Genomic DNA, 15,070 nt, shown 5'->3' on the forward strand with positions numbered 1-15,070 from the left:
GTTACGCATAAAACAACGCTAAAAGAAAAGAAGTTACCGTACAGGCCCTTTGGAACGTCAAACAAGAACAGATCGTTCCATTACAACGATCTGTTCCATTACATAGAGATTACTAGATGTGGTAATAATGTCATAAAACGTTTGCAATGGAGATTATCAAAATAATGATTTCAATAAAAGCTACATTATTTACAGATTCAGAGAAATGTGTGTTCGTAGTTTACGTTTTTTTAAATGTAATCTTAGCTGCGAGACACTTGTGTACACCCCCGTATTTCCAGCATCGATTGGAAGGATCCAACTGAATATAGCTGGAAGTAAGCGTCCTGTCCGTTAAACTGCTAAGTGTGTCGTATCAGGGTGAGTGTAGGATTACATAATCGCGGAGGTGTAAATGAACACCAATGCGGTTCAATAAACATTTAATGAGTATAAACATTTTAAACAAGCATATCCACAGTGTCTATTCACGCATTATCTAAAATCGATTTCTAAAGTATTCGACGAAAGAAAAGCAGCAGCAGAAGAAAAGAGGTGTGACTGTCACCGTAATAGACAGCTGCGAGCGCGTCAAGCTGCCTGTGATACAGGAGGCACTACAGGCTATGTCCTACCGAAAGTCTGTGGTAAAGAAAAAAACGAAAAAGACTGTAAAAAGGTAGACTACTCGTGGACTCGTGTGGTTACACACAATAGACGAAGTCCCTCAACAGAGAAATAATTTCTTTGTTAGCTCTCAGCTGGCTGCAGCGGAGAAGATTATGTGACAGAGTAGGTAGCTAACGGGAGCTAGCCTGTGCTTTTCGACGAAGAAATGTGTGGTAAAGGCATGATGTGCCAATGGCAAATTTACACCAGCAGACCTGCATTTAGCGACGTGCAAAGTCTGGGGTTCAAGGATGACTCAAGGAGAGGGAGCAACAAGCATAGCTGGCACAAGTGTGGTGGAAAGAAACCAGGTTATCGTGGGAAGAGGGGCAGGGCGCACGGCCACCCTTACAACAAACACGATCGACCAGATCCTCAGCCTCCAGGGACGCCGTCGCTCCGTCCTGTCAACATTCAAGGCAACATAGCGCCAGGCATGAGAGCCCCAAGAAACACAAATCAATTCTTAATGCACGAGAAATACCAGATGATGCATATGCGATCAGACTCAATTGGCACAGACAGCGGCTCGGACTGCGAGATGGACTTCGCGGACATGGACTCTTATCTCGGTGTGCTGGAAAACGCCAGAGGCGCTCTGATGGACAGTCCCGATCCACCTCTGGCACCGTCTGCCCGGTTTTGTTCGCGACAGTTGGCGAAGCACCAACAGTTTAGGTTCTTCAGCTTCGGCGAGGTGCACCAGGAGGAGAGTATGCCGTATTTCCCTTCAGAACACGACGTAATGCAAAGTGAGGATTTCATGCAAAAAGACTTCAATGAGTTCTGCAGTGCAATAGCCACAGTACCGCCCTATGCTGTTGCATAAGGGACCACAAGATAGCCAAGATAACAAAACTTGGCTGTGTTTTTATACAGACCAACGGGTGTACTTAATGTATTCTAGTAACATGTCTGATTGTTATTTTGGCAAATGTTACATATGATTTATTTTTTCTGTATGTTATTGTCTAACGGAGAACGAAAGGGTGGAGTAGGAGTTCGCCCTAACAGCCAATCATACTCGGGCTCGTGAAATTATTGACTCTGGTAATAATACGCCATTGCCTAGTGCTTTCATTGTAAATACTGTACACAATTTTTGAAAATAAATGTGACAAACTGTTTATTGAGCTTTGCTTCCTCTTTTTTTTGTTAGTTTAACGAATTGTAGTTATGTAATTTTGTAATCATATAGATTTGTCGGATTTGCAATTTACATCACAATGAATAAGGTTTCAGCATAAACCTAGGTAAAGTAGGATTTGTACATTGAAGAGTATAATGCGACTGACACTTTAATAACATCGTTTGAATTGTAGTGTGCCATTACAGCAGAGCAATCATGTAATGTAAATTCAGTTTTATTTTTTTAATCCAATCAATAAACTATTACATTCAAGAAAACGATGCAGATGCAGCTTTAAAAACATCAACAAATTCAAGGTGAATATACAAATATCAATAAATGCCATTCTTGCATTGTCTCTTATCTAATTTACGAATAGAACATTTGAGTAAAAACCCATTCAATTATTTCTTCCTTTTAGACTACAGAATTCAAGGCAAATATATTAACATATTCAAAGTTACAAGGAAATTAACAAGCATTTGAAGTTCATGTGTCAGGTTGTCATATGCCTGTGAAAAAGGCTAAACCTGGCTTTGTAGCATTAAAAGCATTAAAAATCATACTTAATATGATTCATAATGTATCATTCCTCACAAATAAACATGTTTCATACAGCATGCAAGTGTCTTAAGAGATAATATATGAAAACCATTTCCAATCAAAAATATATTTAATGTATGCTATATGTCTGACTCTTTCTGAACACAAGCACTTAGGAGCAAATAAAAAAATCACACTGGCGTATTTTTATGCTGCTGTAGTTATCTGCAGTCTTTTGCATATCCCACCATTAATCATTGTAGAGTATTTACAGGATTTGTGTTTAGACATGTTTTTAGAAAATTAATCTGTGTGGGTGTTGCTTGTGGTCTGCTTTAAATGTGCCCCGAAAAAGGCCCATTAGATCTGGGTATGTGTGTTTACACATGCTACTGAAAGGAGCATTGTGCCCGATTTGAAGTCTTTTGGACAGGAGGTTGGGGGTGGAAACCCCAGCCTTCGTCCTGGATGCTTTTCTTCAACACACGAAGGCCTGAATACCCCTACCATGTTTCTTTTTTTGTCACACTTTCCTCCTACTTACCTACTTTCCATTACAGTAAGTTGCTTCACAGTTTATACGTGCCTTTTTGCACAAAGCTTTAAGGAGCTGGCGTCGAGGTGCAGCTTGTCAGCCGTTACAGGAAGTAACTGCGGACAGCAGCTGTGTGACTTTGCAGAAGCTACTCAAAATGTGTCTTTTATGACACGTTATGTATGATGAATATGAAGATTATTATAATAAAATCTTTACAGATTTAACAGCAGCAATTCAATCGTAATTTTCATAATTTCAAGTATCTTCCAGATTGTCTCTCCTTGGGTTCCAGGAGGAGTGTAAAGCACATACTTGCTTTAACTTGTTCGTTTAAAAAAAAGTTGAAACCGCAACAAATTAACACCAATGCTGATGCGCCTAGGAACCAGAGCCAATGTTTGTCCAAGAGATTGCGCACATACAGTATAACCAGAGAAAGCCTTAACTCAAAATGGATCCAAAAATATTTTTAAATGACCTGGTGTTTGTCAGTATACATTCAGCTGTAAGCATGTCCATTCCTCATCAAATGCTCCAATGAGCTTAACCTTGAAGCCAGATGTCAGAAAGCTTCTGATAGCTAATTATTCCACAGGTCTGATAGTGTTATTTTGACCTTGTCAAAGTGGTACAGAGGATATAGGACAGAATTGTGCTTATCTTTATTTTCCATAGTACTTTACAAAGCAAAGGGAACATGCAGAAGGAAAGATTGTTACGTAATAATGTTAGAGCAGGTGTGTTCAGAGACATAGTCCCTCACCTTAGCTTCCACTAATACTTAGGTTAATTAAATATATTGTGTTCTGGCATAGAGATAACTTGCACAGCATATATAGTATATTCTCCCACATAATTATTTTAATTGTATTATCCCATTAAAATAATTTTAAAAAACTGAGGCATAGCATTTTCACAGATGATTATTTATATTAATTGGTCATAAAGCATACAGACCTTACTGCTCGATGTAAACAGTTTTAGTAATTGTTCTTCAATGACAGTGACAAGTGTAACTGTATGCTAATTACTCTAAAAATCATCAGCAGTGGTTTATTTGGTCAAGGGGTTCTCACAGACTTGCAATTGCTAACTTACCTTATCCTTCAGAATTTAAGTCTGGGTGTTGACTTTGGTCTGTGGAACAGTGTGATTTTTTTGTTTTTGTTTTGCAGTTTTCACAGTATATAATTTTTACAGGAACAGGATTGTCAAATCAATAAAGGAAGCAAAGCAATAAAACATTAAGAGATTATTTATAATGTTATTTTATTGTTCACTGCTCATAATCTGTACACCTTGATATTTGTGAGGAAGGCCAGGGTGGCCAAAGCATGTCTTTAATAAACATTTATTTTATTTTAAGTGTCATATCTTTCATTTAGGGCTCAAGCCTTCATACCCACAAATTAAATTCTTAATCAAATATAGTTCAGTGAGAATTCCCTTTCATTCCTGTATCAACCGCAACTCCAAGGTGTTAAGCATTTAAACGCCAGCTTCTGATAGAGAGCAACGTAACAAAAGGGCACCTCCGAGAGTGTAAACAGTGTCGCAACGACAGACGGAAAGAGTGCACTTTCCCTTTAAGACCAGTGGCTGCTCAAGAGACGGCAGACTGAACACTTTCCCTTTAACTGCAGGGGCTGCTCGAGAGACGGCATACTGAACAGGCCCCGAGAGGGAGGGAGGGAGGGGGGGGGGGGGGGGGCGGGGAATGAGAGAGTGATGTGGGGGATGGGACTGTCTGCATTTATATTACATTGCTATTGCTATATTCTGTACTGCATGTCTCTGCACAGAGGTGTGTGTGTGTGGGGGGGGGGGGATGACAACATCAGAAATAGACAACTGAACAGTGTCTTGTCAAATTACGGTCTAATGCTGCAGAGAGGAGTATCAATAGGGGCCAATATGGCATCGCGAATGTGTGAATGTACACGGCTGTAGCATGGTAAGAAATGCAGTAGTCGCACTGGATGTTAGGAACATTAGCTGCAATGAGAGAATATACAGCAGCTGACATGATTTCAGCTTTACCTCCCTGCCGCAGCAGCGAATCATTGGAAGCTTCTGAAGAAGCCTGGAGCAGGTTTATACACAGTGTTAACATTATAAAGGCAAGACTCAATAATCCCAATAAAGCCCTCTCAAAGGTCTCTCTCTCTCCCCTCTCTCTCTCTCTCCCTCTCTCTCCTTCTCTCTCTGTCTCTCTCCCCCCTCTCTCTCTCCCCCTCTCTCTCCTTCTCTCTCTCTCTCTCTCTCTCTCTCTCTCATGCTCCCTCCCTCTTTCTCTCTCTGTAACAGAAATCACCAGGTTCCGCCCCCGCACTTGCTCAACAACCAATCAGGGGGTCAAGCAGGTGAACGCGGAGCAGTTAAAAACGACAGTCTTTACATTCTGACTGCTCTAATGTTGCTGACCCAGGCGTAATTTGAGCTCTTATTTAAACTTGAACTGCCTTGGAGCCTTGGATAGATAGACTCACAAACAAGTACAGCAGAATGCATGCAGGGAGGGGAGGAGAAGGGGTGGGACGTCGGGGGAAGGGGGGGGGGGGTTGGGTACGACAGAAGCAAGGGAGACGTGCAACTTGCAAGTGTGGAAAAGTACAGGGAGTGTGTTTTTAACTTGTAGGGGGTGTGTAGCCATTGTGAGCACAGAAGCATGCTACGATGTGTTTACTAAATCATAGGGAACAAAACTCATGCAACGAGATCACTGGGATCTTTCTGTTTTCTGATGTCAAAAACATGTAGTTTTGTGTCAGAACTTTTTTTGCAGATTATAAAGCTTTCCAGAAAAGCTCCTCTCCCAATTCAAAATGTTAGACGGCATGAAAAAAACTCACTCCATGTTTTACATGAGAATCTGCTTACTTTACTAAATGTGTGCTTAAAAAACTGTCTCAACACAAACAAAAATTTGCTGTCAACCTAAATGTTATTAGCAATATTGTTCTCTAAATGAATGGCAGCATATTCCTTAACTGCCATTAAAAGTCCACCCTGAAATTCCCTACATGGTCAATATTTTGACATGGTGTGAACCAATAGCCATTCATCAAATGTTGTCTATGGCGCATAGTTAAATATCTGCCTCTTTTTCTTTTTTTTGGTTACAGCAATAAGCACCCGTTGGGCTCAGACTCCATGTTCAGCAATGTTTTACTCTAAGGAGAGTAGGCTGTATATTTTCTTACAGACTGTCCTATAAATACTGGGAAGGTCACATGGATAACATCGTTGTCCAAGTTGTGAGAGCTCCTGTGGAATTAAGTTTAAAATAAACATCCTGTACGATCACGTAACAAATCACTAAACCAGCTCATGATCGATAATAATAATTTTACTTAAGGTGTAAAGTTAACTCAAAAAGTTTCAAACCATCACAACTTGAGTTACTGGGCTAAACCAAATACCTGGCAATAACTAAACGCTCCCTTAAACAAATGTCATTATCAGTAAGCGACAAGCAGGAGATGGAATTTGCCCAGCAACTCGCTTGAAGGAGTACAGGCTAGCATATTTGTTTCTGTACGAACGTGTTTCTCTGTCCTGGGGCCTAATTTATAAATGTTGCGTATGCACAAAAGAATGTGTACGCCACTTTCTAAGCAAACTTTGGCATTTATAAAAAACGAACTTGACGGGAAAATGTGCGGTCCTCCACGGAAACTCTGACCCATGCGTATACGCACATTATTAACTGGAGAAATGAGAAACTGCGACTCCGATGGCAATGGGATGAAACGCGAGAAATGGTGTGAAATTGATACCACTGTATAAAATAAATCGAAATATTACCTCTCACATATCATATATGAAGATTTAATTTGCAAAAACGGATAAAAGCCTCTCTTACAACGAATAAACAAACAGCTGTTTGATTGATGCTCCCTGGAGTGCCCAAAAAATATGATTTAGGATGATAACTATAAACGTTGTTATTTGTAATATAAATGTTGTTGTAAAATCATCCCTCAAATATGTAGAGGAATTGTTAAACAATACTTCATGTTATTTAATGTATTCTCATAAATAATATGGTGAAAAGTCGGACAAATTACGCTGCACTGATGCCGATTACAATGAGTCAGTCGGGCAGATACGAGTGCATAGTTTCATATATTGTTATCATATTCATATATTATGTTTTATAATGTGTTTATTGTTATGGATTTTTGTTCGTTTTATCTCTTAATTTTGTAAGTGTGTTTTCAATGGTACTAGACAAATAACGTGTATTATTATTATTATTATTATTATTATTATTATTATTATCATCGTCATCATCACATTCGTTGTGCAGAACTGTTCGTCATTTACAATCAATCAGGATAATATCCCACACCTGTAGCTTTTCAGAGGCAATCAAATGGCTGAAATCCCTTTTCTTGGCCTTCTTTTCAGCGTTTGCCATTGTCGTATCGGGCTTGTGCTGCCGCACAGCGGGCGCTTGAAAAGGCACAGTCGAAAATGAAAAAATTGTTTAACCGCAAAGCTAAAAACCGAAGCTTTAAACTAGGGGACCATGTTTAGGCTTTGTTGCCGCTGCAAGTAAAATGTATGGGTCCATATGTTATCGACAAACAACTTTCTGAGGTCAATTATCTTATCCGTACACCGGATCGCCGAAAGAAAGTTCAGTTGTGCCATATAAATATTTTAAAACCGTACTGTGCCCGAATTCCTGAACCTGCTGTACCCCCCGATGTTCGTGTATGTGCCAAGTCTGAGTCCACAGTTGTTCCTGTGTCTCCAGTCTGCAGTGTTGTGACATCTTCATTTTCTCCTGTGAGTGAGCCCGTGGCTGTGGAGGACTTGAGTGAGGCTGAAATCCAAACACCGGGAGAAGGTATATTACGGGGCAGGTTGGGAAACTCGGCCTACTTAAACTTTAAACTCAATTTGACTGTTTAACTAAGGAACACCGTAATTATCTAGTCCAGTTCCTTGGCTCATGTCCCTGTTTTCCCTTGTCTCTCTCTCTCCTCTGATTGTATCCGCCTTGTTGGGTGCGCAACTGCAAGTGTGGAGTTTGAGCTGGCTGTTGGAGAAACTTTGGAACAAAAGAGGCGTGGGTTAAGTAAGCGGGAATTAAAAGGGAAGTATCTTTGTTATTGGTTTTTGTGTGTAAATATTGTATATAAATTTGGTGTTAAATGGTTTTGACGGGCCACGGAGGCTCCGTCTTTGTGGGGGAGGTGTTACGACCCAGGTTCGCGATCCGCTCTGGGTTTTTCCCCTCTGCTCGTGTGCTCTGATTGCAGGAACGGAAAGGTGGGCGGAGCCAAGGAGAACTGAGCCAGCGGTGATTGTTGGATTTGACGCACCTGGAAGCTGGGGGTGGGGGTGAAACGCAGCTTCACCATTCTGGAGCTAGCATTCGGGAGCTAGCTCACGTTAGCTCATGGCTGCGCTGCGAATGCTCCTTCCTCTCTCTGGCATTGTGTTTTGTATTTGGTTGTTGGCTTTGACACTTGTTTAAAAGGCTTGCATAAGTCTTCAATAAAAGAAAGTAATTAATAAATTATTAAATATTTAATTTATAAGTCTTATAAATTTATAAGACTTTCATATTAAAGTCCACTGTATATAAATTAGAGATTTCAGTTTTTCATTTGTAATAAATTTGCTAACATTTCTGAAAACATGTTTTCACTTTGTCATTATGTGGTTATTGAAGTCTGAATACTTTCTGAATCTACTGTAAATGACAGTACCCTAGACATAGGCGGTTGGCTGGAGTTGGCACTCAGTGTATCCGTTGGCTTTGGTTGCTGCAGCTTTGGTTGGCCCAGCTAACGGGAAAGTTTGTTGTCTCCATGTAAAAACTGAAATAATGTATTTGACGTTAATTAATTAATTCATGAAAAGTTAATAATTGTCTGACTTGACTCCAGAGTCCTCCTGCTGAGGGGACTCAAGTCAGAATGCAGGAATTACATGCATGATGTTCTGTATTCTCTGTTCTGGAATAGTGGTAGAGACTTCAACAAAATGTTACCCTTGGGGATCCAAGGGCAGCTGGTTCATACCCAAGTGTAGCCCTCAGGGAGGGGGTAGGGGATGTGCCTCTTTGGCATGAGGATGAAGGTTCTCATGAGGTGGATTATGCTGCATGCCGACAAGAAGAAAAAAGAGTGGTGCAGAGAGATTCCTCTCTCAGATGCCACCTGTAACCACAGATGGAGAGGGTCATCATAATCACTATTGGCACAGATTGGCCACTTGGTGGCACAACAGCGATAGTTCAATATTCAGTAATGAAACACCCATAACTTTTGACTGTCCTAGTAAAATAGGACCAAGGTTTGTAGATTTTTCTCCTCACAAAGACCAAGTCTCTTGGACCATATACACTCACTAAGGACTTTATTAGAATCACCTGTACACCTACTTATTAATGCAATGATATAAGCAGCCAATTGTGTAGCAGCAGTGCAATGCATAAAATCATGCAGATTTTGTCTTGGCACACTTTAGGCCAGTTAATACCAACTGCGTTGAACTCGTAGTTGGTCTCATACATGGGACAGAGGCTATTTGTATTACATATTTGAATATATCTTTTTAACTGAAAAACAAACATTGGTTGCCTCACCAAATGCCACTTTGGCCCAACCAATGGTTGCTTTTACTTTTTACATTACATAAAAAAAAGATCACACAATACATTCCTTGCATTAATACAAAATGTTATTTTGTTAATAAAAAATATTCTAGCCTTTTAAGGACAGGAAGCAAAACCACCGTAAGGAAAGTTAGGTTGGAAACCATGAACAGTGCACAAGCTAATTGTTGTGTTAAGGAATTCCTAGTGCATTATAAAACATAATATTCTAAGCGAGGTTGTATTGATATAATGAAATGTACAGTACTGTACAGAAGTCTTAGGCACCTGTATAACATTCTGTACAGATATGATTCTTTCAAAAATATCAAAATAATATTAATAAAAAATAATTCAATGATAGGTCCTAAATTAACGTACTATGCATTTTACATTGTATTTTAGTAATTTGGCAGAATAGTTCAAAACTGAATCAAATCAATATTCGGCATTAAAACTGCATCACTTCAGCAGGGAGGTTGTTCCAAGCATGTTCTTCTGCAGACTTTGGTTGGCTCCTTGCTTCTGATGTCAGACAGCCTTGATCAAGTTTTTATGTATTAGGGGGCGGCCTGTAGCATAGTGGTCAAGGTAAATGACTAGGACACCCAAGGTCGGTGGTTCTAATCCCGGTGTAGCCACAATAAGATCCGCACAGCCGTTGGGCCCTTGAGCAAGGCCCTTAACCCTGCATTGCTCCAGGGGAGGATTGTCTCCTACTTAGTCTAATCAGCTGTACGTCGCTCTGGATAAGAGCGTCTGCCAAATGCCATTAATGTAATGTGTTTATACAAACACACACAAAAAATAAACGTATATATAATAAAGTCTAGGGTGCCTAAGACTTCTGCACAGTGCTGTATATGTACAGTGCCATGAAAATATATTAGTCTCCTTTCTTATTTGCTCTATAATTGCATATTTGTCACACTGAATGATTTCAGATCTTGAGACAAAATGTAGTATCAGACAAATATAGACATTTCAAAACAAGACACATGGTAATTCTATCTGTGCCTTTACTTTCTTTTAAAATGTGTCTTTCAATGTACAAGTTCTGAAAAAGTTGCAAGATTAAGTGCAGCCATATTACTTGGAGCAAACCATATTATTCCCTTATTTTTCAGCATTGTTGGTTCTTGGAACAGAATGACTCGCCGTCATTATATTTATTAACATTATTATTGGCTGTAATATTGGCATTACCTTTATTGCATGAACTGCACATCCTCTGATTTTCTACAAGTTGGTGCTGTTACTCTAGAAGCTGCTCGAGCAGTGGATTCCCAGGACACATTTTTCATTTGCTATTTAATGTCTGTTATCTTGATGATGAGGAAGATGATGGCAGAGGAATCGTAGGCTCCATTGTACAAGGTGATGATGGTGAGGTGTCAAAGAGGCTCCCCACCTGTTGAAAGAGTCAAAAATGCACAACCACAACTCCACAGAGAGCCCACGATTGTATGCTGTATTTTCAGTTCATACATCTAGGTGGGGCTAGAGAAGCCATTGATTGCTGTGGTTAATCGAGTGATCTGATACACCAGTATTTCAAAATGTTTAATCTGGATCAGAATTATTCACATTTTAAAATCTTTTCTGATATGTCAGAGTGCAGGCTTTTAGTGAAATCGAGAGAAAAGTGCAAGGTGGTTTGTCGATACAGATGCTACACAAGCGTCACAACTCTACTGGTGGTCAGAAGACCATTCAAGTCATTTAACTCTGACATCCAGATATCTGTTCAGAAAAAGTAACACAAATAATGCAGTACAATATAACAAGCTTTCCATAGCTAAACTTCAAGTTCAGATGTGTCATGTTCAAACACTGGAATAAAACATCTTTTACATCCTCGACATTCACATAAGGTGCGTGTTTAACATAGGATTGATACATTTGCAACGATAAAACAACATTTAATAGCTAACCGAATTGAAATCAAACAGGATAGTGCAATGCTATTTTGACATGAACATCAATATGAACAACATAGGAGGCTTCGCTGCTCGTTCACTATAGTTTTGTTATTCAACGTAATTCAACCCAAACCGAGCTCATTTTCATTTAGTTGACTCGAACCAGACTGCCCATCACTAGTACCTGGTGATTGGTTGAGCCCTCTGGTTTCTATTCCAAGCCATAGGACATTCTTTGGTGATGATAATATTTCCCCTAAATATTTTATTTTCCCTTGTAAGTCTTGTCTTGCATATGATTCATTGAGAATGGGGACAAACCTGAAGGTTTGTGATGAGTAACATTAAGCCTCCAACTGAAATGCAGATCAGAGCTGGATACTTCTGCAGGAAAATGGGATAAAAAATGAGAGGCTAAGCATTCATTGACAGACAAACCTACAGTGGGCTCCGGAATTACTGGACCCTTGATAAATATGCACAAAGAAATAATACAGTTATTGACATAAGCTTTATTTTCCAACATATGTAGAGTATTGGGCTTTATTAAAGATTCAATGGAATAAACCAAAGTTAAACATTTATTTCCCAGAAAAACAGGTTCCACAATTATTAGCACCAGAGGTTTAGTATTTTCTGCAATGTACTGGCAAAGGTGACAGCCAGCTATTATTTGTGATAGTTAGAGAACACACTTGGATGGATTTTTGACCATTCGTCCATGCACAACTTTTGAAAAGAATTTATATCCTTGGGATACCCCACTCTTCAGTTCAGACCATAGGTTTTTCCATGGGATTTATGTCTGGGGACATAAATTGTTGTTGTTTTTACTTAACCATTTCTGTGTGGATTTTGATGTATGCTTGTCCTGCTGGACAATCCCCCTATGACCAAGACGCAGCTTCCTAGTAGAGGCCACCAGGTTTCCTGACAAGATTTCCTGGTACTTATTATGTGCAGGCTTTTTTAAATTAAGGGTGCCAATAATTCTGGAGCCCACTGTGTATGGCTTGCTAACTGCCACTGTGTCAGGTGAAAGACACTTTACCTGGATGTGAAAAAGCAATCATCAAGGTTCCAATGGTGTACAGTATTCTGGGAAAAGAAAAAAGAAAACACAAATCACACAAATGAGTTTAATCACTGAAAGCACAGGAGTTGGGGGGCTTGATTTCTGGGGGTCAGAGTGAAAGTTTTAGTTTGTATATATGCAAAGAATTGATGTACAGTTCAGCATAATTACAGTCCCCCAAATAGTATTGGAACAGCAAGGTCAGTTCCTTTGTTTTTGCTACACAGACAATTGGGTTTGTGATCAAAAGATTTACATGAGATGACAGATCAGAATTTCAGCTTTTATTTGGTATTTTTTACTTAGAACATGTCACCTTGAATCAGACTGCCCAATTTTTACGTGAGAAAAAGTATTGGAACATGTGACTGGCAGGTGTTTCTTTTTGTTCAGATGTGTCCTGTTAGATTGATTGGTTAAACAATAAATAGTTCTGAATGTCTACTCTTGGTCTTAGCCTTGGGTTTTGCCTGTGAAGACTGCATTTGTGTCTTTGGGAAAAAAGCAAGCCATTGGGGATAGCTTGTACAACAACTTGGAATGACCTGAAAAGAAAGAAACCACTGGCATATTGAGCAACAGACAGAGTTCTGGAAAAAGGTCTTGTGGACAGATGAGACCCAGATTGACCTATCAGAGTGATGGCTGAAGATCAAAGTGTAGAGGCCAAAAGCAACTGCCCAAGAACCATCTGAAACATGGTGGTGGGGGTATTATAGTTTGGGCAATTATGGCTGCCACAGGTGCTGGCTCACTTGTCTTCATTGATATTGTAACTGCTAATAGCAGCAGCAGAATGAATTCTGAAGTGTACTGAAGCATCTTATTGGCTCAAGATCACTCAAATGCCTCCAAGCACATTGGATGGTGCTTCATCCCACAGTAACACAATAATCCCAATCAAACTTTTTTTCATCACTTTTCTCCCGAATGCCACATTAAGTCCAGCTCAGTGTTATTTTCTTGACTGACAGGTAAGATATTTTCCTACGTAGGTCATCCTGGTAGGATTGGTAGTTTTTCCTTTTATCAAAAAGACTTGCATGTGAAGAAATTGTCCTATATATATATATATATATATATATATATATATATATATATATATACACACACACACACATACTCTCATTGCTGCTGCATACCACTGTGGTATTGCGTGGTTATTTGCGTTACTGTATCGTTCCTGTCAGCTTTGACCAGTCTGGCCATTCTCCTCGGACATCTCTCATTAACAAGGTGTTTCTGTCTGCTGAACTGCTGCTCACTGGATGTTTTGTGTTTTTTTGCACCATTCTTTGCAAACTCTAGACTAGTGTGCGTGAAAATCCAAGGAGATCAGCAGTTTCAGAGATACTCAAAACACCCTGTGTGCCACCAACAATCATTCAATGGTCAAAGTCACTTAGATCACATTTTTTCCCCATTCTGATGGTTGATGTGAACATTACCTGAAGCTCCTGACCCGTATCTACATGATTGCATGCATTGCACTGCTGCCACACAATTGGCTGATTAGATGATCGCATTAATAAGTAGGTGTAATAAAGTAAAAATGTTCCTAATAAAGTGCTCAGTGAGTGTGTGTAAATATATATTTAAAATTATTTAAGTTCAGGGATTCCACCTATCCCGGAAAGGGAGTCTCCTGGAATTTGTCACCCGGTCCCTGGTACCCTAGTATCTTATGCAATGTGCACATGATTCACCTGCTCCTTGGTACCTGCGCCTGCAGTACTGCCCCAAGTGGACAGAAATCTCCTGATGTGGATAGTTTCAAAATCAATCTGGATCCATTCATGATTAATTGTCATAATAAACTTTGAAGGCAGGGGAATTTACAGGAGTTTCCCCGGAGAAACAACAAAATGGGAGACCACCAATAGACAGCCTTAAAATACAGTAGGAAGCTGGGAAAAGACGGAAGAGTTTGGTTTTCCCTCAGAAGCTGACATCATCAGCCAATATTGCATCAAGCACTGCCTACATGCCATTCATTCCAGTCAGATAACCTGATTTACCTGCATAGGACATTGAAGCATGTGAGCGGTTTGCAGGATGGAAGCAGGGCAATCCGAGCATGCCTACTGGTTAAGCAGGCACACCTGGATGGCATTAAGGCTGTGACATTTTGGTGCTGAGATGTCAAACATCATTTGACTCCCTTGGGAAGAGCTAGACACACGGAGATATGCCAAAATGCATACACAAAAGCAAACATTAACTCAATTGACCAGCTGACAGACAACATAAATGACATACTTTTCAGAACCCTGGATACTATTGCACCTCTTAAGAAGAGGAAAGTCTGCCAAAGGAAATTAGCACCTTGGTACATTGACCATACTCATGCTCTCAAGCAAGCTTCATGCCAACTCGAGCGCAAATGGTGTTCTACCAAATTGCAGGTATTCCTCCATACCTGGAAAGACAGCCTACTAACCTATAAACATACCCTCTTCCACAGCACCTTCCTCATATTTCTCTACCTTAATTGACAAAAATAGAACAATCCACCCATTTCCCTGACTGATCCCAGTGTTTCAATATCATTTAGCAGCAATGATTTTATGAATTTCTTTGATGACAAAATTATAAAAAT

The 15,070-nt window shown here is 39.8% G+C and overlaps 2 protein-coding genes across 2 annotated transcripts in view; one reads left to right on the top strand and one right to left on the bottom strand.

Moving 5' to 3' along the window:
• Window positions 1–605: 605 nt before the first annotated feature.
• Window positions 606–1,775, top strand: wu:fb55g09 (uncharacterized). The gene is made up of 2 exons (XM_061220014.1): window positions 606–626; window positions 794–1,775. The coding sequence occupies exons 1-2, from the start codon at window positions 606–608 to the stop codon at window positions 1,475–1,477; spliced, it is 705 nt and encodes a 234-aa protein (XP_061075998.1). The 3' UTR covers window positions 1,478–1,775.
• Window positions 1,776–8,968: 7,193 nt separating this feature from the next.
• Window positions 8,969–15,070, bottom strand: part of LOC133109662 (equilibrative nucleobase transporter 1-like) — a 48,876-nt gene continuing 42,774 nt past the window's right edge. Inside the window, exons 14-17 of the mRNA XM_061219118.1 lie at window positions 12,448–12,494; window positions 11,718–11,780; window positions 10,681–10,885; window positions 8,969–9,037 (exon numbers count right to left, since the gene is read on the bottom strand). The gene's annotated coding sequence lies outside the window, so the exon portion shown is untranslated. The remainder of the gene's footprint in view (window positions 9,038–10,680; window positions 10,886–11,717; window positions 11,781–12,447; window positions 12,495–15,070) is intronic.

Source organism: Conger conger, chromosome 14 (assembly GCF_963514075.1).
Source record: "Conger conger chromosome 14, fConCon1.1, whole genome shotgun sequence".
NCBI classification, from domain to species: domain Eukaryota; kingdom Metazoa; phylum Chordata; class Actinopteri; order Anguilliformes; family Congridae; genus Conger; species Conger conger.